Genomic DNA, 26,266 nt, shown 5'->3' with positions numbered 1-26,266 from the left:
ATCTCAGCCCTGCCTTCCATGGCCCATTGAGTCCTCAGCCTCCCTGTTAAGTCTTTCAAGAAAGGAATAAATCAGCAGTGTCTGTTAGCGTTGTGGACCCTGCCCTTAGTGGACTGGGCTTAGGTACCACTTCATTTCACTCAGGCCACCTACCAGTGACTGAAAGTTATCTTTCCTTCCCCCAGGCTCTGTTCAAACCAACCCACTGGTTTGGTTTCTGCCCATTTCCAGGTGTGATCCACTAACGCAGCATTCTCTTTGTCCTGTAGTGTGTTCCATACGAGTTATTGGGGAGAGCGACATCATGCAGGAGTTCTTATCGGAATCGGACGAGGTAAGTGAGCGTGCTGGAGACTACGCCGGAGTGCTAATCCGATGCTGTGTTTTCTCTTTCATAACTGTTACCTTCCTGCAGAAAGCTGCGTTACTGGCCACTAGCTACCATCATAATGGGGGCAAAAGACTTGTCAGAGTTTGCCATGTGCCTCTGTTATATCCGCCTGCTGTTGATACAGGGGATTGCTGCAATGAAGAACAGCTCTGATGCCGTTCTTTTCAGTTCCTGGAGTTCAGATTTCTACAAACAAGCAACCAAACTCTCTTAAGTAGTGGACTCTTGCCTTTCGTACCATGTCCCCTTGGCAGGCCCAATATAAGATCCACTGATGGGGGTTTGTTGCTGGCTGCTTGTGTTAATGTTGCATCTTGCAGCACTGCTGGCTTCTGTGTAGCCTCTGGTAGCTTGAGTAGCTTTGCATTTGCATGTTACTCATGTTTTATGGTGCAGCCTTTGGAAGCCAAGGCAATAGGTGTTATAAACGTTAATATTTTATCTTGGAATGATTTAGTTGTGATTGCAAAGCAGCAACTGGGAGTTATTTTACCACCAGCTATTGCTTTTCCTCTAAAACTTCTTGTGGTATGTAGAGCTGCTGTATCCAAGAGCTTTTCTTCCTTCACTGGCAAACTTAGAATGCACTGATTCAGGCAAGTGGAAAATCCTTTCCAATCGTGACCTGAAATGGTTCTTTCAAGTTCCTGTCCTGTGAAGTAACTGCATTCACATCTTCCTTTTTTTCAAAAGTTGCCTCTGTTGCAATCAGAAATCAGTTTCTGAGGCTTGTAAAAGATTCATTTTGAAGTGTGGTTATATTCTGAAAATTGACTATGTAAAAATGACCCCTTCCTGTTCATGGGTTCCTGTGTTTTTATATATAGTGATGCTTGACACCTTTGACTCCAGTGAATGGGAGCTGGAGTCTGTTCTGGCTCACGCAGCCTCAACCAGAACGGTTAACCAAGTTCTGTTTGTAGGAACAAATTTTCTTGTCACTTACATCTATGAACACCGGCCAAAATTGGGCTACAGAACCATTAGAAAGAGATGATGATGGTCCCGTGGTTTGAGCACTAGGCCAGGGTTTAAGAGACCCTGGTTCAATTCCCTGCTCCACAACAGACTTCCTGTGTGAGATCTTGGGCAAATTACTTAATGTCTCTGGGCCTCGGTTCTCCCTCTACAAGAGAGATAATAGTCCTGCCCCGCCTCACATGGGTGTTGTGAGGATAATGCGTTACTATTTGTGTGGGACTCAGATCCTATTATAATGGGGGTCAGATAAAATAGATACCGATAGCGATGGGTGAACCAGAAAGAGCCTGTTTTAATTCTCAGATCCCAGTGTGAGTTTGCAGGGCTGGCCGTTAGAAAAATAAATCTTCTTGTAAACGTAGCCAATTTAATTTGAACTCATGGAGTGCATATGTGCCATGCCACTTCTAGATCACTTCTCTGGAGTAAAATAGCTCCTCTTTAGGACCGTAAAAAGAAAAGGAGTACTTGTGGCACCTTAGAGACTAACCAGTTTATTTGAGCATGAGCTTTCGTGAGCTACAGCTCACTTCATCGGATGCATAGCATATCGTGGAAACTGCAGAAGACCTATGCTATGCTATGCATCCGATGAAGTGAGCTGTAGCTCACGAAAGCTCATGCTCAAATAAACTGGTTAGTCTCTAAGGTGCCACAAGTACTCCTTTTCTTTTTACGAATACAGACTAACACGGCTGTTACTCTGAAACCTGTCATTATTTAGGACCGTAGTAATATAGGTACTGCAGGAGATACAAATCTAGTGATTCCTGGTTGGATGCTCTGTGGCATGATGGGAAGAAAGGACTGTGATGGATTTTCTCTTTTCCAGAATTACAATGGTGTGTCAGATGTGGAACTAAGAGTAGCACTACCAGACACAACAACAGTGACAGTCAGGGTCAAAAAGAACAGCACTACAGACCAGGTGTATCAGGTAAGGTGCATATTTGCATGAAGCTTTCTAAATATCTGAAATAGATTAATGTAGTTCAAACTTGAAGCAAGACCCTAGATGCACAGAGAGACCTTTCCCATTGGTGTTTTCCGTGGTGGGTGTGTTCCTGCAATAACACAACAGGGAAGAGAGAGCTGGAGAAATCCAACCTTACATCTTGGTGAAATGGTGTTTCCTTTGGCATTTTCTCCTGCAAGGGCAGAGTCGTCGCTCTGTTAATTTTCACTGATAATATCTTAAAAGCTGCAGCAGGATTTCTCTAATTACTAGACAAATTTTATCTTGCTGCTGCAGAGAGTTAGCTGTCTGCAGGCAATGAGAGCTTGCAAACCCAACATACGATTCTTGTGTGGCTGTCTAGTAGGGCAGCGACTTGAGTCTTAATAGGAGCTGTCTGCGTTGGGGAAATCGTGAGCGTGGGGTTAGTATTTAGCTGCCTTGTAGAGTTGGACTAGCAGGTTTAAGGCCTGACCCCGGGGAGGTCCTGACCCCTCTCAACTCCCATCGAAGTCACTGCAACATCCCACACCATAGTGATCTTAACTGGTTTACAGCTTCGTGAGTATGCCTAGAGTGTGGTGCTCCCGTCAAGGGATCCATTTAAAGTAGGTTAACAAAATGTAGCCAATGCTGCTGTAACTGAGGATGGTAGCTCGTAGAGAATTAATGGGGGATACAGGTTCAGAAACCTGAACAAATGCAAGTGTTGCTATAAGTAACAGAGCCAAAGGACATGCCTGACAGTAAAATCTCATGGGTTCTAGATTTATGCAGTGAAAATCTGTGCTTGTCTGATCAGATTCTGTATATTAATGCATTTAGGACACCGTCTATTGAATTGCATGCTTGTATCGAGCTCCTACTTAAGCATGGCTCTGTTAGCATATAGGACTGAAGTATTGCTGGAAAAACTCCTAAGGGAAGCGGGGGAGGGTGTCTGTGCTGGTGTACTAGGAACTGAAACTTGAGGCGCCAGAAGAAAAGATGACCTAATTGTCAGCTGTGGCAGTGCTTGAAATCTGGAGCAGTTTACAGAAGGAAAGAGCGAGAGACTCTGAGCCCTAGTTAAATAAAAACTGCGATTGAACAGGAATAGTGTTAAAGCTTTCCTTGGTGACTAATACCTGGGATCGGTGACTTGTAAATAACATATGTGAAACTAGGCCGGCCCTGTCCTCGAAGAAGGTCGGATGAGGGCTGAACACTATTTTGCTGACCCGATTTTTCTTTTTGGTTGCACTTTAGGCTGTGGCTGCTAAAGTAGGAATGGACAGCACTACAGCAAACTACTTTGCCTTGTTTGAAGTGATCAATCACTCCTTTGGTAAGTCTCAACCCTCCCAACCCAACCACGCAAAAGTTCTGCAGCAGCAGAGCCTGCTGGCGTTCTCATTTAGCTCTGACCTCCTCTCAAAATCCAGAGCCCCCAGGGGAAATCTGCCAGGCCTTGGAGACTCTGATAATGAGGAGCCCTCGAAGTTTGATAGTTTTTGCTTCTGCTAATGCTTGACTTTCCCTTTTTTAAACAGTTCAAGGAGACTAAACTGTGAGAAACGAAAACCTGTTTTAGTTTTAAGGATTCCAGTGTGCTTAAGATGCTCTTATAGTGCCTGGGAGGATGAAGGGCTGAGAACTCTGATGGCATTTGAGCCTTGATTGTGGGAGTCTGGGGGAGGTTTTGATGATGAAACCACCCTGCCAGCTAAAGAGAAGTAAAGCATACTGATTTTATCTGTGGTTTTTTAAATCATCAGCAGTAGTGCTTCTGTTTTTCACCCAGTTTCAAACTGAATTTGCTGAAGCAGAAGGAAGTCCGGTAACTTAAATGTGAATGTATTCGGTTTTATGTGCTAGGCTTTGAGCCAAGGGGTCCTGATTCCTAGCCCTGTTCCCACAATCTGTATGTTAACAACTTTCTTATATAGCTGCAGGCGTGCCCTAAATCCTTGTGCCTTGTGTTATGTTGCTAATTGTGCAATATAGGCTGAGATAGTACAAACTGTTCCCGCTGGCTTGGATTGCAGGAGCATTTTAGATTTTTAAAGAAAGCACTTCTAAAATATCTCTGACACAGCAGACTAGATTGGCATGCAGATCTTGATCCTGGATCATCAACGTTTTGTGGTTCATTCCTGTGTCCTGTGCAGCAGCCTCAATCACAAAATTACCACTTGATGCAACCAAGTTGACAGTTGCTTTACCAGAGATACCTGGCGCTGAGATGACAGGGCAGGATCCCAGGGCATTGGCAGATCTGTGTGTGGGGAGCCCGGGACTGCAATCATAGAATCATAGAATATCAGGGTTGGAAGGGACCTCAGGAGGTCATCTAGTCCAACCCCCTGCTCAAAGCAGGACCAATCCCCAACTAAATCATCCCAGCCAGGGCTTTGTCAAGCCTGACATTAAAAACCTCTAAGGAAGGAGATTCCACCACCTCCCTAGATAACGTATTCCAGTGTTTCACCACCCTCCTAGTGAAAAAGTTTTTCCTAATATCCAACCTAAACCTCCCCCACTGCAACTTGACAGAACAGTCTAGATCCATCTCTTTGGAACCCCCTTTCAGGTAGTTGAAAGCAGCTTTCAAATCCCCCCTCATTCTTCTCTTCCGCAGACTAAACAATCCCAGTTCCCTCAGCCTCTCCTCATAAGTCATGTGTTCCAGTCCCCTAATCATTTTTGTTGCCCTCGGCTGGACGCTTTCCAATTTTTCCACATCCTTCTTGTAGTGTGGGGCCCAAAACTGGACACGGTACTCCAGGTGAGGCCTCACCAATGTCGAATAGAGGGGAACGATCCCGTCCCTCGATCTGCTGGCAATGCCCCTACGTATACATCTCAAAATGCCATTGGCCTTTTTGGCAACGAGGGCATACTGTTGACTCATATCCAGCTTCTCGTCCACTGTAACCCCTCGGTCCTTTTCTGCAGAACTGCTGCCTAGAAGAGCATGCTGCAGGACAGGATTGAAATGTATTGGCAGAGCTGTGTAGGGAGCCCAGATAGGAATGTCAGGCATACTGGAGTTCAGAATTGGGGTGTATTGGCAGAGCTTCACACAGGAAGCTTTCACACTGCGTGATTCTAACCAGTGCTATATAAGAGCTGGGTATTAATAATAATTATTCCTTATTTTTATGAGTGCCATGCTTTTCAAACTATTGAAAAGTTAAACGCTCTAGTTAACCTTCATGGCGAGTGCACTGGTAAAACTCATTCTGAATATCCACAGTTCTGTATATACTGTACACACTCCATTTAGTTTCTCTGCAAACAACTGAGCTCCATCTGTGATAGTGCAAGGCCAGTGTTCCTACCTGAATGTGGGCTGAAAAGTCACTCAGGTGGGTTATGCTGGCTCACACTGTGTTTTTCTCCCTCGTTGTTTAGCAAGGTGTTTTTTTCAATACAGTAAACTCACAACAAAGGCATGCTGCCTATGGTACCAATCATCCCGAGCTGGTATTGAATAGCTGGAAGGCAGCTCCTTTGTCACTGACTGCTCTACGAGTCTTTGTTCTGGTTCTGGTGGCAGACTGCCCAGATAGTGTGAGATCCTCCTGTTGCTTGGTAGAATCTTAAAGCAGCTTCAGTGTATGCGAGAAAATGTATTGTACTGTTCTGAAGCGCTCGATGATAGATCATAAGAATTGTAGCCCCACTGGATTCCATGTTATCCACTCCCATAGGCCAAAGCAAGACTCTTCCCTGCATTGTTTTCTCCTGTGGTTTGAATGCCCCAATGCCCAGGCCAGAGAACCAAAATCTAAGGCTTGAGCAGGATACATCCCTGCACTCTTCACGAAGAGTGAAAACAAACTGTGACGGTCTGACAAATGTGGTCTTTCTTCGCCAAGCGTGGCTGCTTTCAGCTGAAGTCCTGCATTACACAGCTGCTTTCCACACACACTTGAGGTACAGCCCCTGGACAGCAGCGTTCCCCAGACAGCAGGTCAAGCGAGTGGATTCTGGTTTCATACAAATTACTGATTTCTGGGGTGCCTGTGTGTTGACCTGATCCTGCAAATGACTAGCCTAGTAAAGCTCTGACATTGTGAAGGCAAAAGTCAGATGGGGGAAGGATCTTGGAAAAAGCAGAGCTGGGGTCTTGACCCCGTCTGCTCCATGGGGACCTGCTCACTCACTCGGCTTTGCATTGTGTTAGCCGAGGCAGTGTAACTTCCTTGAGGTACAGCTATTCATGTGTGTTGCGGTAGCGCCTAGGCGCCCCAGTCATGGGCCCGCAACTCATTGTGCTAGGTGCTGTACAGACACGGATCAAAAGGATGGTTCTTGCCCCAAAGAGCTCAGCCTACTCTTCCCATACATCTTGCAGTGCGTAAACTGGCGCCCAATGAATTCCCACACAAGCTCTACGTACAGAACTACACTTCGGCGGTGCCGGGGACTTGTCTGACTATCAGGAAATGGCTCTTCACTACAGAAGAGGAAGCCCTTCTGAATGACAATGACCTCGCAGTTACCTACTTCTTCCACCAGGTAGGTGCATGTGAATTCCTTGCCTTGGAATGCTGAACTAACTTTACCACAGGCCATTTAAACCAGCTCCCGCTCGTGTTGCTGTAGCGATTTTGAATTCCAAGACATTGAATGCCTCAGCGCCATGAAGAGCTGGGGGTGGGGAAGGCCCCGTCCTATGTACATCACAGTTGTGTAAGAAATGGAAATTGATGGTTGAGTGATTTGCCCACTGTCGCCCAGCGACTCCGTGGCAGGTTCATAAACAGAGTACAGGATCCTGCTGCTACTCATCACTGGCTCAGGCCCTCAAAGAGCAAACAGAAGAGCTCAGGCGTTCAGACTCCGTCTCCTGCTTTAGCCACTAGATACGCTAGGACCCCTGAGTTCTTGTCTCTGCTCTCACTGACTCATTGTGTTGTTTGGCAAGTCACTTCACCTGTTTTCCTTCATTTACTCCTCTGTAAAAACCAGTGTGTCCCCTACTGCCCAAGGGTGCTGTGCACTGAATGCATATTTGTAAAGCACACGACTATCCTGTAGACGTGCCAGGTAAAAGTACTGCATTTCAGACCAGTGAAGAAATCCCTTAATAGTCTGTTGAAGACTCAACTTTGCTCAGTTTCCTTCCCCCTTTTTTCATTTAGGCTGTGGATGATGTAAAGAAGGGTTGCATCAAAGCCGAGGAAAAGTCCTACCAGTTGCAGAAGCTGTCTGAGCAGAAAAAGATGGTTATGGTATGTTTATTTTCTCATTACTTGGAAATGGCTGTTTCCTCTGGCAAATGAAGCCAGGTGCATTGGCCCTGGATTGTGCCTTTCCAGTCTGCAGTGAAGCTATAAAAATACCACTTTCCAAGGGAAGCTGTGTTTGGAAGAGCACTGTGGGTGTATTTTGACTTGCGTTGGTTGAATACACAAGGGAATGTAAGGTTATCATGGTGCTGACTGGTAAGCGAGACTCCCAAAACACTCGGTGAGTTAGTTTGTATGGAGCTAATGTCCATATACCAGATCGTGCGTTGCGTTGAGTCAAACTCCCTTACTTGTGTGGTATGTGCCGCTGGGGCAAGGCTCAATTCTTGTTTAAAAAACATTGAGCTGGTAAATCTACAGCACTTAACGACTTTTTATAAATCACTCAGTTGGGGTCCTTTTATGGCAGCTCTTCTGCCTGTTTAGTATTTGATCATCAAAGGGCTGTTTCCATCCGGATCTGTTCTAAGAACAAGAATGGTCTGACCAGTGGTGCGTCTCATCCCGTATCTCCTCTCTCTCTCTTTGTGGCCAGTACCAGACGTTTCAGGGGAAGGTTCTAAAACCCATTGCCAAGCACTCTGCATAGCTAGTGCTTATGGCACTAGTGTAACTTTATTTACACACCTCTGGCTTCTGGACTGTGCCAACGAGGCTGCGCACGAGCAAGCTGGGTGTTACCCTGCCTTGCACATCACCACACAGTGAGCTGAGCTCTGGTCCTAGCCTCCCTGTTGCTGCTGGGGCTGTCAGAGGCAGAAAAGGTAGCTTCAAGGTCAGAAGAATCACTGGGCTTGTACGTGGAATAACTTACTGAATTGCTCTGGGATCACTGAGACTGAATAAACATGGGGCCTTCCGCTGTCCTTTATGACTGGGAGCTCCATCCTGTCAGGTTTTATTTCCCTGACCACCTTTGGTGGATGCTCACAGCCTCTAGCATTGTTCCCGCCTGTAGATTGCTGGTCTCTGGTGCCAATGACCTCCCAATTTGAAATCCTCTCCCCGGTTAGTCTTTGCCAGCTCTTACTGCGCCTTGTACTCGTGGGCAGCAGGTATAATAGGGCAGGGAGGCGCTGCCTCCCCCAGGGCTGCTGCGGGCACCGGACCCCCGGTTGTGGCGTTTGGCGGCGAAGTTTTTGTTTTATTATGCCCCATGCAGGTTCCGGGGTGGCTGAGGAGGTGGTACTGTATGTGCCTCCTCAGCCACCCCGGAACCTGCATGGAGCATATCAAAAGCATCTTCTACAGACGCTTTTCCGGTGGGCGGGCTGGGTCTGGGGAGGGGAGGCATGGCAGGGCTGTGGCCAGCCCCGGGCTTCTCTAGGTGCGGGGAGGCTCGACGTTTGGCCACCCTGGCCGGGGCTCCTATGCTCGTGGGAGGGGTTTCCAGGCTGCACCTGGCCCGGGGCTCTTCCGGGCAGGTGGAGCGGGGAGGGAGGGACTCTGGGCCTTGGCCAGTCCTGCAGGGCTCCTCCACTTGGGGCTTCGGCCAGCCCGGCTGGGGCTCCTCCAGGCGGCGCGGGAGCACTCCGGGCTTGTACATGGCTGGCCCAGGGCTCCTCTAGCCCAGAGGGCTGGCCCGGGGCTCCTCCAGGCAGGTGAAGGGGGCTGGGGGCGCTCGAGGCTTTGGCCAGCCCGGAGCTCCTCTGCCCAGGCCTGGGGAGGCTTGGGGCTCCTGTAGCTGGGGGGTGGAGGGGCTTGCAGCTCCGGCTGTGGGGAGGGCGCAGGCGGAAGGGGCGGAGTTGGCGGCTAGCCTTCCCAGAGGCGGCTCCGCCTGCCGCCCATGCTGGTACTAGTGGGAGCCCTGTTGACCCTTTTTGACGGTGAAAGCTGTGACAGATCTTTGCTCTAGGAGCTTGAAATGCCTCTGTGGGGAGCTCCAGGTCACCTGCGAGGCATTCTAATCACTCCCTAATCCATGTATTTGCTTACCACAGTGAATACTAAATATCCCCCTCCCCCTGCCTGCTTCACTGCTGAGACACTCCAGTAAGCTTTGAGCCCCTACCTTCCTTTATGGGCTGTTCCATCACTGGCTTTTCAACTACTGCAAACCTCATAAATAGAGTTAAAGGGCCAATGTCAAGGTAATATAATTGGAACACTTCACCTGTGCTAATTAATAACTGTTCCTATTGCAATAGAGTCTACAGGTCCCAGTTATGATTGGATTCCTCTTGTGCAAGGAGCTGTTCAAACTCACTGGAAGACATGGCTCTTGTCCCCAAAACCTTACATAAAACACTTCAAATCATAAAGCTAGAGGGAGAAATTAAGGTTCATATTTGGAGTACGGGATTGCAGTAAGGGGCTGCGGGGCACTGAGGGGATTGCAGAGGGTTGGGGTGATGGGAGGCCTTTCATTTGTTAAAAGAGCCAACACATCACTTTCTTGCTTTTCTCCAGTATTTAAACATGCTGCGGACATGTGAGGGTTACAATGAGATCATCTTCCCCCACTGCTCCTGTGACTCCCGTAGAAAGGGTCATGTGATTACAGCCATCAGCGTCAAGCACTTTAAACTCCATGCCTGCACAGAGGAGGGTCAGCTAGAGGTAAGCAACTCAAGGACATGGCAGGGCTTCCTGGGTCTGAGGAAGTTCAACTTTGCTGTAGGAAGAGGCAGAACACTGGTTCCCCATTCCTGGGATACTGCAGCTGCTCTAAGAGTAAAGTTGAGAGCAGGATGAGGTGGCTTTTAAAACAGGGTGGTAAATGCACTGCTGTGTGATTACAGGGACGGCTGCTGCTGTGTGATTACAGGGATGGCTGCTATGTTGGATTCCCACAGCAAGCTCTGCAGCGTTAGGACTCTGTATCCCCACTTCCCCTGCGTGCCATTCTGCAGCATTCCTGGGACTCCCTTGTTTTTTCATCTCTTCCCCTGCACTCTGCCCCACCCCCGGCCCCGGTTCAGATCTGCCCTGTAGCATTTCAGGAGCTAACTTGCCTCCTGACTCGCCCTTGGCCAAGACCCTCCCAACTGGAGCATAGCCCGCTCTGGACCCTGATCTCTTCTTCTGTTTAGAACCAGGTAATAGCATTTGAGTGGGACGAGATGCAGCGGTGGGACACGGACGAAGAGGGAATGGCATTCTGTTTTGAATACGCACGAGGAGAGAAGAAACCTCGATGGGTTAAAATCTTCACCCCATATGTAAGTGACCTTGTTAACTGCAAATGCACTAAGGAGAGGGACTCGCCCAGTTTTTAGAAACTGGTGTAAAATTCTCTTTGCTCTGATCTCTTGGTGTGAGAGAAGATTTGACACTCAACTTTTCCTTGCGCTGCGTAACCAGACAGCCACTAGGAGGAGCCAGAGATACAGTAAGTTCTTGCTGGCTAGAGCTGGTACCTTTGTCTTCCCCTGCTGTAAACGGAAGCTGGGTGTACAGCTTCTGACTCCCGTCCCGCTCTCTGATGGGCAGCTGTCATTTCGGAGCTGCACAGCCCCATTGCTGCTGTGCTTGGCTTTATGTCAACCTGAGAGAGGGCTGCTTTATCTTTTCAGTTCAACTACATGCACGAGTGCTTCGAGCGGGTGTTCTGTGAGCTCAAGTGGAGGAAGGAGGTAAGATCCTGTAACTGCACAGAAATTGCTTAGTACATTTGTGAGTTGGCAGTAACCTTTTCCTGGCAAGCTTTCATACTCGTTCGCAATATCGGCTTACCGCCCAAACAAGGAGGGGAGTGTTGTGTAATGTGGAGGGCTGATAGCAGGGACTCCTGGGTTCTATTCCCAGCTCTGGGAGCGGGCACATGGGAGTCGCTCCTGGGTTTTATCTGCAGCTGTTGGATGGGAGTGTTGGATGGGAGTGACTAGAACAGGGAGCTGGGTGTCAGGACTCCTGGGGCCTGATCGTCTCGTCCTTTGCGTCGCGTAACTCCTTTTGAAGAGGTGGTACTGGGCGTGTGTGGCATGGGGTAATCAAACACCCACCTCTGCAAGTCACTGCCTGACATACCTTGGGCAAATTACTCCCTAGCCTGAGTCTCCTGATCTGTTAAAAGGAGAGAGCAAAGCCTCCCTCTCCCAGGAGGGTTATGAGGACTGCTTAATTGTTCATCAAGAGCTTTGAGATCCTGCAGGGGAAGGCTCTGTAGAAGTGCAAAGTATCTTTTTTTTTTAATTATACCAAGAATCCCATGCTCAGAATCTGTCAGTCAAGATGTCCTCTTGGTAAATTATTAAATTTTTAGGTGGGACTCTGGCTGGTGTTGGGGTTTCTTTCCAAGCCAAGGAGACCTTAGCAAATAAGCCCACCCCACCTGTTGCTTGTTCACTTGTTTGTATTCAGTGTTTTCTATTTCTGCTGCATGCACCTGTCCATCCTCTCCTGGTCCTTAGAGGAGATGTTTGGCCACCCCTCATCCACCTGTCAGAGTCTCCCTATCCCCATGTGACTGCTGCCTGGCTCTGTGTCCCCATGGTACAGCTTCCTGCTACAGCTAACTGCAGTGTAGCAGGGAGATGGCAGAAGAAGGTAGCTGGCAACCTGCCCTCCAGGCAGTTGGCTCAGAGGAGATGATGCAGAGCTCCTCTGCTTAGGATGCCGAAGTCTGATATTAGCAATGTGCTGGGCATCATCATGTGTAGTGTCTTGAATCGCCACAAGGTGCCTGTTGGAAAACTTGTGCTGCTCTATTGTCTTGGTGATTCTCAGTCATCCCAGTACATAAAGGGAGATGGTGTCTTCCTTTTGGAGCCTTGGATATAAGCAACTGCTGGAGGCAGGATACTGCACTAAATGGGCCATTAGTCTGTTCTGTGCTGCTAAGCTCCGCTGCTTAACCCATTACCTCTGAGGATCAACTGAAGTGAGCTGTAGCTCACGAAAGGTCATGCTCAAATAAATTGGTTAGTCTCTAAGGTGCCACAAGTACTCCTCTTCTTTTTGCGAATACAGACTAACACGGCTGTTACTCTGAAATCTGTCACTTCTATCGTCTCTTGATCCTGAAGCAGGCAGCCTTTAGAAGTGACTAGCTTTGCTTATTAGAACACTGTTGGGTGCCATCTCTGAACACAAGCTGCCTGGAGCAGATGTGTATTTCTGTAAGGACTGACGTGCTGATATTTGTGTGGGCTCCTATACCTCAGACATCTGTGGCTGGTATGTGAATATGCTCTGGCAGTCTGGATAGCTCTCATCTGTACATAACCATGCCTTTGCCACGTGCACTGCTGGATTTCCTCAGGGGCAGCATTCACTGCGGTGGCTGGCAGGATTTTTGGCTCTTAATCACATGCAACAGCTGGGCACTATGGGTACGCAGCGAGGGGGAGAAGAGGCTCTTTGGTCAGTGTATACAGACTTCTAACTCCATCCATGTTCTTTGGGTTGGCACTGGGCAGCGTTCCGTCGGGACCTCATGTTACTGTCTTCTGCTTGGGAAATATTGATCTGCTCCAGGGGCTAAGTCCAAACGTTCACATCTCGCATCTCTTTCTGCACTTGTGTCTGAGCAGGGCTAGCAGCAGCCATGTCTGAGCGTGTGTGGTGAGCGTAGGTCGTCAGTTCCTAACAGAAAGAATAGTAGGCAGTTGAAATTCATTGCCTGGTGCTCTGGGGTGCTTATTGGAACCTCCCAAATCCCATCCCTAAATTCACCCTAAATGCACCACTACCGTAGAAATAGATTTAGTCCCCTCCCACCCCATCAGTTTTTATTTATATCCTTTATATTTTTTTTTTCTTGTAAAGGTGGAGGAGGAAGCGACAGACAAGCATAACAAGAACTTCAGTAAAGACAATATGTGCAGCAAGGTAACTGGGGTGAAAGCAAACAGCATCTGGGCTCTCTGAGCCAGTCTGATTGCCGTACTGCGGACTTACTATTTACTTCCTGTTTCTCCATTCCAATTCCTGCTAGTGTAGAATAGCATTCATAATAGTGTCAGCTCGTCCTTAAAGAAACCTTGCAAAGCAAAACATTTCCTGCTGCTGTATGCTGGGGAGAGACTGCCATGCCGCTTTAAGAAATGTTCTTTGTTTCCTTACATTGGAAATATTTAGTCCTGATGGGTCCTGGACACTGGCAATCTTTGGAGGACCTGGAATGAGACTTTACCTGTGAAGCTGTCTCTACTCCCAGATGAGAAGGAAAGGGGGTCAGAAAGGAGCAGTAAAGGGAACACACATTTTTCAGTTTCTTTAAAGGACCAAAGACTAATCCCGGCAGCTGCATGCCAACTTTTACCATGGTAGTGCTGGAGGGGCGTTCTGGTACCACTTGATTGGCAGGTCCTGATCTCTTTTCCATCTCAGTAATCAAGGGGTTAATTGAATAGTGGGGTGGGAAAACATCTTGTGTAGCTGAATCTTTTAAGTAAAGCCGCCCTGCTGTTGTCTGCTAAGCAGTTACGCTGAAGCGTTTCTCACTGATTCTACAGATTTTAGCCTCAAATTTTGCCCTCAGATGCCCCCAAGAAGTTTCCATTGCCTGACTGGGGTTTTCTATCTTAAGCCTAATCTATGCTTAAAATTTAGACTGGCGGAGCTGGGTCAGTCTGGGATGTGAAAAGCCACACCCCCATGCGACGTAGCTGTGCTGACCAAACCCCCAGTGTAGACACAACTACACCAACAGAAAAGTGCTCCTGTCAACGTAGCTAATGTCATTTGAGGAGGTGATCCCATCCATTTGTCGGCGTGTGCTGTGTCTCTGCTAGGGGCTATGCTGGCGCTGTAGAGTAGACGTAGTTTCAGGGTTTTATTCTGCTGCCCACACCTTAATATACAGTCCAAGTGTACGTGACACACATCTCACAGCCAAACCCGACACTCATCTCATCGTGTTGCGAGAGCCTAGGCCTTTTGTTTACTGCCGGAGTCCTGAGGCCCTCCCCTCACCCATTTTCTGCTCTGCTTTAACCTCTGGCTGTGGTGCGGTCTCCAGCCTTTTCGCTGTGCCAAAGCCTCCTGCAGGGTAATCTTTGACTCCTCATCTCACCGTTGCTGCCCTAAATGCACTCGAGGATTCATTAGTCCGCATTCTACAGGAGGGTGGATGAGTTCAGTTGAGGCTCTCCAGTGAGCGCCAGTTCCTGTCTAGTTGCCTTGCACTCCTCCTTCCGAGTGAGAGCCCTGCCATTTCTACTGCTGAAGTAAAGGCCACTTGCAGTAGCTCTGAATGCACTTGACTCTGTCCCTCCCCTCCAGCTGTATTTGGATGCAGCGTCTGGTTCTGCATAGGTCTGTGCTGTTGACCTGCATCTCTGTGCCAGAAATCTTGCCAAGTGAAGCCTCTGCAGACTGCTGTGGCCTATTCCATATGTGCAGGGGTAGGGGGGGACACAATGAGCAGCATGGAATTTCCATACTTGATTTATTGGCCTGTAAAAATTGCTTATGACGTTTGTCTTTGCCCGCAATGCCCCTTCTGGCTCTGGAGAACTCAGATCTAGATAATTCCCCTTGCTAAGCTTCCAGATGTTCTTGCATTTGTATACGATGCCTTCCACTTAATTGCTCGTAGGTCCTAAATTAAGGCATTAAGTCACTTAGACCTCCAAAGCAACACAAAAACGGCAGCTTCCCCTTTTTATTTAGCATTTAAGCAATGCCAGTGGCTGCCATTTAATGTCACTGTGGTTAGCTCAAATGGTACGCGCCGTATTCCCTGTGCTAAGAACGTGGGAATGTGAATCTCAGCCAGCATTAAATGTCAGGTTTGCCGTGGTGACCACTGGACAGCTGGAGTAGTCAGTTGTTGTCTGTAAAATGTGGTCAGTAATATGGCTAGAGAGGAGATTGCGATTCACAATTACTCAGGGCTTAGGGTCCGTCTCCACTGCAATAAACATCTCTGAGCCTCTGCTGATTGGCTCAGGCTATGGGGCTAAAAATAGCTGAGTAGACGTTCCAGCTCTGGCTCGAGCCTGGGGTCTGAAATCTGGGGGAGGGTCCCAGAGCCCGGGCTCCAGCCCCAGCCTCTCTACTGCTGTTTTTAGCTCCACAGCCCAAGCACCATGAGCCTGAGTCAGCCGACCTGGGCTCTGAGACTTGGTGCCAGGGTTTGTCTTGGCAGTGTCATGTGGTGTTCAGGCTGTTAGATGCCCCCTTGTGACCATATGGAAGAGTAGATCAGTGGTTTAATTCAGTCACAAGGGTAACCAGCACTTAAACGCTGTGGTGATAAGCACTAAATTAGAGGAACTCTGGAGAGGGGGGAAGCAGCCTTGACTGAGGGAAGCCGTGTGTTTCCGTTCCCTCTGCCGGCTCCCAAAGCAATCCGCAGAGGAATCAATTCACTATTGAAATGCAGCCACCTCTGAGTGGGGATTGTGAGTGGACAGCCTGGGCACCAGGGCACAGTGGTTATGGGATTGGGAGGGAGGAGTTGAGACTAAAGGACACCTGGGCAAAACCCTCTTGTGAGATTTTTAATGACCATTTGGCACAACCAGGAACTTTGGTTTTTAAATGCCTTGTTCAAAAGAATCAGTGCAACAAACCACCCGACAATTGGATGAATTTGCTTCAAAGAGGAGCAAAGTGTGTGCAACCTGTCTGGATTCCCCTCCTTCCCTTTCTTGGGAGTTCACCTGTTTCAGGCCAGATGCTGGTTCCCCTCCAGAGCATGGCTTCCCATGTCCACTCGCTGACAAACCTCTAGAGAGATGGGAGTATAAACCCCTCCCCTTTATAACACACTGCCATGAGACCGACTGCAGCTTCCGCAAAGGCCCCCGCCATGAATGGAAACCTCATCCTTGCTGGGGGGAGTTAATCTACAGCTGCACGCCCAGGGGGAGTCTATCTTTGCTGTTGCTGCCTGCCACAAGGCTGGTCCTCCAACCCTTGCTGCCAGCGATGGCAATTACTCATGGTTATTGGTGTCATCCATCAAGCCAGCTTGTGCGGCTGCTGCAGGGAGTGCAGCGGGAGCAGAGAATTGCAGCCTGCGCATCCCAAGGTGCTGGGGATTGGAGATCCGGGTACCTGAATCAGTTCTGCACCCAGCACTGGCAAGGAATCAGTGTGTGTGTTTGGAGATCTGCCTGCTCTCAACCACCGCGCTGCTGTGTTCTTAGACAGACAAACCTAGGGTGATGGAGGGTTTGGGAAGCTGAGGAGGAGGCTGCCTCGTGCGGTGGGCTAGAGCGCCAGTCGTTTCCCTCAGCAGTCCTGTCTGGGTCTCAAGTGAACAGTCGATTGCAGAGCCTCCATTTGGCCTAGCTTCACTGCCAGGCTGTGCCCAGGATTGGATTACAGGGCTGGGGAATGGAGGTTGCGAGTGGGGCTTGAGGTGCTGGCAGAGCTGGAATGGTCCAGGGGGCAGCAGATGAAGAATGAGGTGAACGAGGAGGGAGGGCAGGACTAGTGTAGCAGGTGGAGGAGCTGCAGGTCAGCACTGAGGAGCATTAGCGGAGCCTCAAGTGACTAGCCCCAGGAGGTTTCATAGTCATAGATTGCAAGGCCAGAAGGGACCACGGTGATCATCTCGTCTGACGCCCTGTAGAACACAGGCCAGAGACTGCCCCAGAGAAATTCCTAGTGCAGAGTTGTTAGAAAAACAGCCAGTCTTGATTTAAACATGGTCACTGCCGGAGAATCCACCATGACCCTTGGGAAATTGTTCCAAAAGTTAGTTACTCTCCCTGTTAAAAACGTGCACCTTATTTCCAGTCTGCATGTGTCTAGCTTCAGCTTCCAGCCATTGGATCATATTCGACCTTTCTCTGCTAGATGGAAGAGCCCGTTAGGAAATATTTGTTCCCCACGCAGGTACTTACAGACTGTGATCAAGTCACCCCTTAGCGTTCTTTTTTTATTAAGCTACACAGACTGTGCTCCTTGAGTCTCTTGCTATATGGCAGGTTTTCTAATCCTGGTAGCCCTTCACTCATGGGAGGGACTTGAGTTTAGTGGTGAGACCCAGCAATGGGAAGGGGTCTAGAGTGGGGGACTGGGAATTGGAACTAAGACTCAGCGGTCTGTTCTTTGGTTTGCCGTCGACTCTTCAAGTGACATTGGGGCAAGTCACCCTCTCTGTGCCTCAGTTTCCCCCTCTGCAAAGGAGGCTGCCCTCTGTCTAACTTGCCCCGAGAGGGTTGATGATTAGTGAGGCTGCAAGAGCAAACCCAGAGGCTTACACTAAGTAACATCTTATTTTTAATTTCCCTTTCTTCTCTTTCAGAATATCTTTCAGATGGCCAGATCACAGCAGAGGGACGCCGCCACTTAGCCCCTCCTGTCGTGGAAGAACGTAAACCCCCCCGAAATTAACACTTAAAAAAAGATTTAAAAAATTCTGTTATTGTATTAAAAGCCCTTAAACTAAATATTATTAATAACAATACCATTTGTGAATTTCATGGTTATGGAATTAAGCAACTAGGAAAAAACCAGCAGGCTTATCAGAGTAACAAGAGGGGAAAACTTTTCAACAACAGACAAAATCCACCCAAGGGTATTCTGTTTTTCTTTTTTCGTTTCACTTGGGTCCTGCATTGGAAGATGGACTGTGCTTATATTATATTTTTTACAACTGGAAATAGAAATGCCATCCATTTGCACTGTTCAGACATATATATGTATGTATGTAAAAAAAAAAAAAAAAAAAAAAAGTTATATATACAGAATACCCCACGTATATACATATATATCAATATATTTCTTTTAAAATTTCATATCAGCAGCAGTACCTTTTCTAAGCTTGCGTTTTTACACGCATCTCTTTCCTCCGAATCCATCGTGTTTTTTTAAAAACTAACTTTAATGGAAAAAAAAAAAAGAAAAAAAGTTACATTACAGGGAAATACCTCTCCTCTCAAAGGACCTTGACACGTTTACAGGCTTTTAATTTTTTTTTCTTTTCATTTTTTGCAATGAACCTTTTTAAGAAGTGTGTAAAGCAGCTGGTTTCAGAGCTAGTGGGACAAGGAGAGAGGGGATTTTGTTCACTGACGGTCTGATCCTGCATCCTTACCTCGGGTAGCGTTTTTAAAATCAGTGGGGCTACTCACGGGTGTAAATGTTCACGAAGGGTGTGATGCTGTAATTGATGGGACTCTGTGAACACTGTGGGTAGGATGGATTTTGAGTTGGAGTCTTCCCATTGGCCTCAATGGACTTTGGATCAAACCCCGAAGGAGCAAAATTTACCTCTGTGCCGAAGAGCCAGATTAAGGCCTATTCTCAGTGTAAGGCCCACTGCAGCCATAGTTTGAAGGGTTAAGTGGAGCTGGGATGGTGCATAGTCCTTGGGCAGGCTCTCTGGTCCTCAGGCAGAGGTGCGAAAAGGAGAGCCCAAAGCCGAATTAGCTCCATCCAGCTTGGAGGGGAAGTGAGGCTCCATCTGTGGCTTTCCCCACTCCTTGATCAGATCTCTTTGGGGCGGGGCGAGACTGAGCCCAGAGCTGTTGCAGCCAAAGATCTGGTATCTTCCTGATGGGCTTTGGCTGCTCCTTGCAGCTTTCCAGGACAGAAGCAGCGTTGTTTGGGTGCCTTGCTGACGCCCGTATTTCACTAGCAGTCAGTCGGCCCAGGCAGGGTGGGGGAGACGAGGTCTGGCAGTGCAGGGTGGCGTCCCCGAGCAGGGACGGGTTTTAAACAACCCTGTCTCTGTGAAAATTTGAACTGTTCTAGCCAGCCAAGCAACAGCCTGGGTAATTGCTGTCCTTTCCTGCATGTGCCCTCCGTCTGCCCTTGAGCAGAGCTTAGTGTGGTGCCGCTTTCCAGCTTCTCCAAGCGCTTCTCAGTGCAAAGACTTTTCTGAAGGGGAGGGGGCTCTGGCCCTGTATAGACCAAGGTGTTATGCATTCCTACTGTTTCACCTCCCCCCGGCCCCAGGTGTGTGGTTCTAGGACTGGATGTGGGGAGCCAGCTGCAGGTTGAAGGACCCAAGGAGGCAGCCGTAGGCTAGAGGACATTTGAGGTCAGTTCGCTAGTGAGCGGTCAGGTCATCTTGTCGCCGCTCTGGCTGATTTATTGCCTCGACGGGTGTTTTGGCAACTTCTTCCCGTGTTGATCTAGGCTGGGGTCCCTGTGGATCATAGTGGTAACTCTTTACTCGCCCATTCCAGCTAATGGCAACGGTGCCCTTGCCAGTGACCTGATCTGCTGAGTGTGGGGCCCAGCTGGCATGGCAGCAGTACAGAGCTCTGCCCTGTTGTGGGACTCAGTGGCATTGGAGGCCCCGCTCCTTGTCTTGCCTTCTGGGCAGGCAGGGCCGGAGCACGGCACATTCAGCTCCAGGGTGGGTCAAAGGGAGAGGTCAAACAGGCCCACCTTTGATTCAGGAAGAACCTCAGAGGGAGCCTGGGGACCTTGAAGGCGAGAGGCTAAGGAGCGTGGGACTGAATGAACAGTCAGTGTAGACAGGAGGGGAAGAGGAGAGGGAAACGGGAGCAATGGAATTGGCTTACCGTCTTCAGAAAGAAGTCTAGGACAATTGGCAACTTTCCCCTAAGCTGGGTTGTCTGTTCCCTGTGCATCTGAGAAACTGCAAAGAAAGACTCAAAGCTAAAACATGGGCAGGGCTTCCTGCTTGCTCTAACTTGATAAACCCTTACCTTTAAGAATCAATCTCTTTAATAAAGCAGGATGACCCTTGAGGCTTGTGGTACCCAGCTTGCCACGTGTGGGATCTGACACTGCATTTCACGGCATGAACCCAGTGTGGTCTGCCGGGAGGCTGCTTTAAACTGCGGGCCAGGAAATGCTCTCTAAAGATAGACCGTATCCTTCCAGTCACAAGTCGAAGCGGGAGCAGCATCAGCCTAGGAGAAACCTTGGCCTTGCACTTAGAATCCAGTGTTCTGCTGGCCTCTAAATTTTTGCTTACAAACTTTGTATTTCTGGGTGTGAATTAGGTAGCTTAGGTACACTAGTCTGAGTGAGTGCAAAGAATTAAAGGCTGCAGTAGGAACTCTCTGCTTTAGATCTTGAACCAATTTCGTGTCCCTTCTGCAAAGAAAACAAATTGAGCCAAGGAAGCTGGGTGGCTGTATAAGGGGCTTTAATACGTTAATCCATTGGACGCCTTGGTGCACAGAAACCCGCCTCCTTTAATTTGGTGTTGCTGGATGCAACTTAAGTATCTGGGCCAACAGGTTATGCAAACCAGCTTTTGTGCTCTGTAGATGGCGTGAGGAAAGCAGCTTCTAAGTTTTCTCAGTCAGAACTGGATTTGAAATGCACCTGGCTCACTCAAAGCTAGATGCTTATTAAAATAAGAAACTTTGTGGGGGTTAGTGCTTTTAGAAGCAGCTGAAGTCTACATTCAGGGCAGCTGCGAAAGCATTATCATTTAAATATATGGACTTAAAGTTTTTGCAAATATCCCTCTTACTTCCCACCTCCTTTCCTGCTCTGTGGCCTCTAGATGCCCCAAGGCTTAATTCCCTCACATCCCTGAATCATTTAATTTAACACAACCCAGGGGTCACCCAATGAAATTAATAGGCGGCAGGTTTGAAACAAACAAAAGGAAGTATTTCTTCACATGATGTGCAATCAGCCTGCAAAACTCGTTGCCAGGGGATGTTGTGAAGGCCAAAAGTGTAACTGGGTTCAAAAAAGAATTAGATAAGTTCCTGGAGGATAGGTCCATCGATGGCTATTAGCCAAGATGGTCAGGGATGCAACCCCATGCTCTGGGTGTCCCTAAACTGCCAACTGCCAGAAGCTGCGACTGGATGACAGGGGATGGATCACTCAAAATTGTCCTGTTCATTCCCTCTGAAGCATCTGGCACTGGCCGCTGTCAGAGACAGGGTACTGGCTAGATGGACCATTGGTCTGACCCAGTGTGACTGTTCTTATTTTCCAGCCCTGTGTACAGGGACATATTGCATGTGATGTAGGACCTACGTAGTGATGAAAACACAAAATATTGGTTGGAACGTGCAGTGAATTATTTTTCACACCAACTTTAGATCTAAGCTGGTCAGAAACAGGGTGGGTTTGGGGAGCAATATTAGGTTTTCCCTGCAGTCCCAGACTGCTAGTGGCTCTTTTGGGCCGCAAGATTCTTCTCTTTGTTATTTAAAAGAAGCTTTTTGTATACTATAACACCTGTTACTCCATGCAGCAGAGAGTCACTTACAATATAGGGCAGCCCAAACCACTGGCCATGGGCAGATAATCCAAAGTTTGGGGGTGTGTTTGAAACCTGTTCCAATGGTGTGGCTGGGGAGGGACAAGTGCTGTTGGGTTAAGAATGCTTGTGCCTTTCCAAAGTCACTCTCTCCTAAAGCATCTTCCTGTAGGGCAGTGTTTGCGGTTTAGGCTGAGAGAGGTGTGGAGTTTGGGGTCTATCTACCCAACTTCCTGCCGCTCATTGGTGTTGGGAGCAGAATTGGAAGGCTATAAGAAAAGCTACCCACAAAAGGACCATCCCCACCCTTCATCAAATTCCATGGACCATCCAGCCATTCTTCGATAAGCTAGCTTCCTCGTTTCCCTTGGTTAATCCTTCTACTGCTATATTTCCCCACCCCGAGGGAGACCTCTCCCGCTGCCCAATCAGAACACTGAACAGCTGTTGTTGTTGGATCCTGCCGTTACCTTTCCAGGCGGCTCTATCAAACTCTGATGGCAGGAAAGCATTTTCGTCCTGCACAGACGGCCAGATCGCCACGGCGCTAGGGATCGTGTGCCCCTCTGCCAGTTCAGTAGTGGGCGGATGGGCTGTCTTGCTGGAGTGTGAATTCTCCAGCACAGGAGCCCTTCAGAGCTCTTGGAGAAGTCCCCTTCGGTGCGTGAGGCAGGCAACTTCTTCTGGTGGTTAGAGCAGGGCACTGGGAGTCAGGAGACCCGTGTTCTATTTCTGATTCTGCCACTGACTTTCTGAGTGACCTCGGGCTAGTCACTTCCCCGCTCTGTGCCTCAGTTTCCCCACCAGTAGAATGAGGTGTTCGTACCCCTCTGTGTAAAGCACTTTATGACCCTTGACTGGGAGGCACTATCCAAGTGCACAGCATTAGCCTCTGCCCATAAATGACCCAAAGGACTGAATAAGCTACTGGCAATGTCTCCCTTGTGTATGTAGAGACGAGATTGTCTCAGAGCCCCAGTCTCATCAGCAATACCTTTCCTTCTGTTCTCATCAGAACAGATGGAACAATCTCAGCAGCAGTGTTAAGAGCCCCTCCCCGGTCTCTGTTCGTTGGGCTCGGCTACTCACATGACTCAAGTCAGAGGAGTTCAACGGGTTTGTATGTCACAGGAATAAGCACTGCTTTTGGGAGCCTCTGGAGGATTCCATGTTCCAGCAGAGATCTGTGTTAGGGGGGAGGCTTGGACCCAGAGAGCTCTGCATGCACAGCCAGCTTTGCTTTGCTGACACTTCTCTGCACGCCGCCAAGTACCTGGCTAAGGCTGAGGAGAGAACCCGAAAAGGCTGTTTTGAGGGATGCTAAGCTAGGCTATTCCTCCGGACCAGCAGGAGTGGACGGTGGAGGTCAGACTTGCTCTGCAGTGTTATGTGAGGAATGCAGATTCTGTGCAACTTGTATTCTCCTAGTATTAGCTCCCTTGGCATCCAGTGTGGCTGTGAGCATGTCTAGATATTTTCCTGCTGGGAAGGAAATAAGGGAGCCCCAGAGATCTGGAGCTACATTTGGGCCTGGGGGACCAATTATTGGGGTTATTGGGTGAAATGTGCTAGCTGTGTCGTTGGACAGGAGCTGGTTTCCATGGGCAGGAGGGGGCAGTTTTCACTACACGGGTTCCCCAAAAGGGGAGCCCCCCCAATGCTTAACTCTTTCATTCCCCAAACACCTCCCCTGCCTGTAATTTATTCAGGATCCAAGTCTCCCTTCCCTCAGTGTTGGGGTGCACCTTGAGAAGGTTTAACTTGCCTCTGCTTATTCCCTAAAATCCAGGGGTTGGGAGGGGGGAGATCCCCATATTTCTTATGACCCTTTTCACACAGGCAGTAGCTCTGTAATCAGCCATTGTGTTGCCAGGTTTCTCTCAGTCCACTGGATTTAGGGAAGGATTTGTGCCAATACTCTTGATTTTCCATAGCTAAAGAAGCTGGAAATCTCTTTGCAGCAGTAAGTTCTGCCGCAGGACCCATGTAAAAAACAAAAATGGAGCGAGAGCCATAAACATGAAATTTCACTGCTGACTGAAGTAGGTCGACTTAAGAACTAGTAACCTCCTCCAGTTGACTTCTGTGCTGTGACATTTAACCATTGTTAGGTATGTTGCTCATTCTGTCTGTTTAGAGAACTAGAAAGCAAGCACCTTTGCTCACGTCAGAGTGCTGGATTTGGGGGCCTGAGGGGGAAGAACTGAAATTTCCATTCCCATAGGACTGGTCCTGAAATGCTGGGTTTTTTTGTATGTGTTTAAGTTTTGAAAGAAACGGGTAATCTCTGTCAATTTCTCTTCCTTTTTTCTTTTTTTTTTAAATCCTTGGCTGATATAATTTGTCCTACTTTTGGTGCCATCAGAAATAAACAATGAGGCTGTCTCTCTATCTTAACGCAGGTCACTTTTTAAAAAGAGCTCCAGTGCATAAATGCAGCACCAGCCCTTCCATTTCCAGACTCTTTACTTTTCAGATTTTTTAAAAAAATCAATTGATAGGCTTTGGCAGCTCTGATGTCAGATCTATAAGCCCGAGCACAAGTTAAATAGGTCAGGCTGCACTTGCTATAATAACTGCTTTCCTCAAATGCTCTCTGAATTAAATAGGTAGAAGATGCAGCTGATGAGGAAGCCTTAATTAGACAAGAAATAAACTTCTCAGCCCCCCTTCCTCCTCTGATCCTGATGGTTTGCAGTAATGGCCAGAGCAAGGTAATTGCTTCTTTGCTGTCTTGCAGATTTTTCTTTTTTGCTCTGTTTTCTCCACATTTATACAGACCAGATGAGGGAGAGAATATATTTTATTGGACCAGCTTCTGTTGGTTTCGAGCTTGCGCAGAGCTCTACTTCAGGGCTGGGAAGCTAACTCAAAGCCAGATGTATGGGCTCTTAACCTGATTTGAGTGGCTTCGATGGCCAAGGCTCTGGGAAAATTATATTTTTATCTGTGCAAAAGCTTTTCACCCCCTGCAAACCAAAGTTCGTGAGTGATGCATTTGTAAAAACCAAGTGGTTTACAGATTATAATACACACACACACACACACACACACACACACACACACACACGCGCGCCTCTGGTTTGGAGGTGAAATGTATTATTAAAGCTGATGGCAGCCTAGCTCATGGAGACAGTTCTATTTTTCTAAACAAATTTGTATAAAGCCTCGACAGCCCTCGCACTTACCGAGCGAGCCTGGATATTTGGGGGAGCGGCAGGTGGTACGTTTCGCACCCAAGCAGGGTATCCAAGATGTAGTTTCAGAGTAACAGCCGTGTTAGTCTGTATTCGCAAAAAGAAAAGGAGGACTTGTGGCACCTTAGAGACTAACCAATTTATTTGAGCATAAGCTTCTGTGAGCTACAGCTTCATCTGATGAAGTGAGCTGTAGCTCACGAAAGCTTATGCTCAAATAAATTGGTTAGTCTCTAAGGTGCCACAAGTACTCCTTTTCTTTTTTCAAGATGTAGTTGTCCTTCAGCGTGAGGCTCTTCTGCTTCCAGCTAGCCCATCAGATTGCACTAAACCAGTTCAGCAGCCAGGTCGTTTGGACACAATACAGCAGCTTCCCATTAGCAGGAAGGCCCCTTGCTTGCTCCTGACACATCCTTCTCCCTTCTGGTCTGCAGCACCAGGCCCTCTCCTCTTGTTCATCCCTTGTGCGCCCCCCTGCTGACAGGTAGAGAGGCGGAAACTCTCTGGAACCTTACTGCTCCCAGCCTTTGGAGAGTCCCCACACCCCAGCCCAGTCTGCATGCGAGAGACGCTATCCTATCCCCTTTCTAGAGGAAACTGTATTGAAATGCAGGTTTATAGAAGGTGTTACCACAGCTTCAGAATTCAGCTTAGCAAGCACCCAGCTGCCGTGTCTGCTTTATCCCTTGACCGTCTCCAGCCACCGTCCGTCTCTTCCTGGTTTAGATTCCAGCTGCTCTAGCTTAGAAGTTCCCTGACCTGTTACCTTGCACCTCTTAGCCAGTCGTAACAAAGCAACTGCCCTATAGCCAAGGCCACAGACCATTGTGTATGTATAAGTAGGCTGTTACATTGAGCTTTCGGGGGGAGGGAATCCGCATCTCAGTGCCCCCAATAGATCCCTTCCTCGGCATTTTATACCTTTCCCTGGTCATCCCTCTTCCACCCCAACCCTGGGTTGAAGCGTGTTATACAAAGGTTCGTCCGTGGAAGGAAAGCAACAGATATAACAGCAATAATACACCAGTCAGAGCTTTTGATGTAAGGTGGGGGGGGAGTTCCCCCTCCTGGGGGGATGGGAGGGGGATTGAACGGATGCCTGCTACTAAATTTACAGAAATTTTATATCGTCCCCCCCCCCCCCCCCGCTTTTTTTTTTTTTTTTTTTTTTTTTTTTTGAGCCAGTAAAATAACCCAGGTTTCAATCCCGGGCACGCTCGTTTTAATTTATTTGAGAGAACTCTAATTGTATTTTCACGGCAGTATCTTGTATTTTTTATTTTTGTGATTCAGAAATGTGAAGAAGAAAACAAAACAAAAAACCGATTGCTAACAGTGTTTCATTCCTTGTTCTATAGAGCTAATCACTCTAAAATTGTTTGGTAAAGTCACTTAGTGTAATTAATTGTAACATATTCTTTTAAATAAATTGATTTATTGATGAAACTACTA

At 48.1% G+C, this 26,266-nt stretch overlaps 1 protein-coding gene across 3 annotated transcripts in view; it reads left to right on the top strand.

The window, feature by feature from the left end:
* Positions 1-26,266, top strand: part of SNX27 (sorting nexin 27) — a 57,283-nt gene extending 31,017 nt beyond the window's left edge. For 2 of the 3 annotated variants that reach the window (XM_037882644.2, XM_037882646.2), the window contains exons 4-13: positions 270-334; positions 2,205-2,309; positions 3,576-3,654; positions 6,670-6,833; positions 7,460-7,549; positions 9,977-10,126; positions 10,600-10,728; positions 11,083-11,142; positions 13,277-13,339; positions 17,715-26,266. In XM_037882644.2, the coding sequence (XP_037738572.1) occupies positions 270-334; positions 2,205-2,309; positions 3,576-3,654; positions 6,670-6,833; positions 7,460-7,549; positions 9,977-10,126; positions 10,600-10,728; positions 11,083-11,142; positions 13,277-13,339; positions 17,715-17,762 (953 nt within the window). In that variant the 3' untranslated portion in view covers positions 17,763-26,266. The remainder of the gene's footprint in view (positions 1-269; positions 335-2,204; positions 2,310-3,575; positions 3,655-6,669; positions 6,834-7,459; positions 7,550-9,976; positions 10,127-10,599; positions 10,729-11,082; positions 11,143-13,276; positions 13,340-17,714) is intronic. The other variant, XM_037882645.2, reaches the window with a different exon arrangement.

This window comes from Chelonia mydas, chromosome 24 (genome assembly GCF_015237465.2).
Source record: "Chelonia mydas isolate rCheMyd1 chromosome 24, rCheMyd1.pri.v2, whole genome shotgun sequence".
Lineage (NCBI taxonomy): Eukaryota > Metazoa > Chordata > Testudines > Cheloniidae > Chelonia > Chelonia mydas.
The sequence above is the reverse complement of the archived record's forward strand: the minus strand, read 5'-3'. Positions and strand labels throughout refer to the sequence as shown.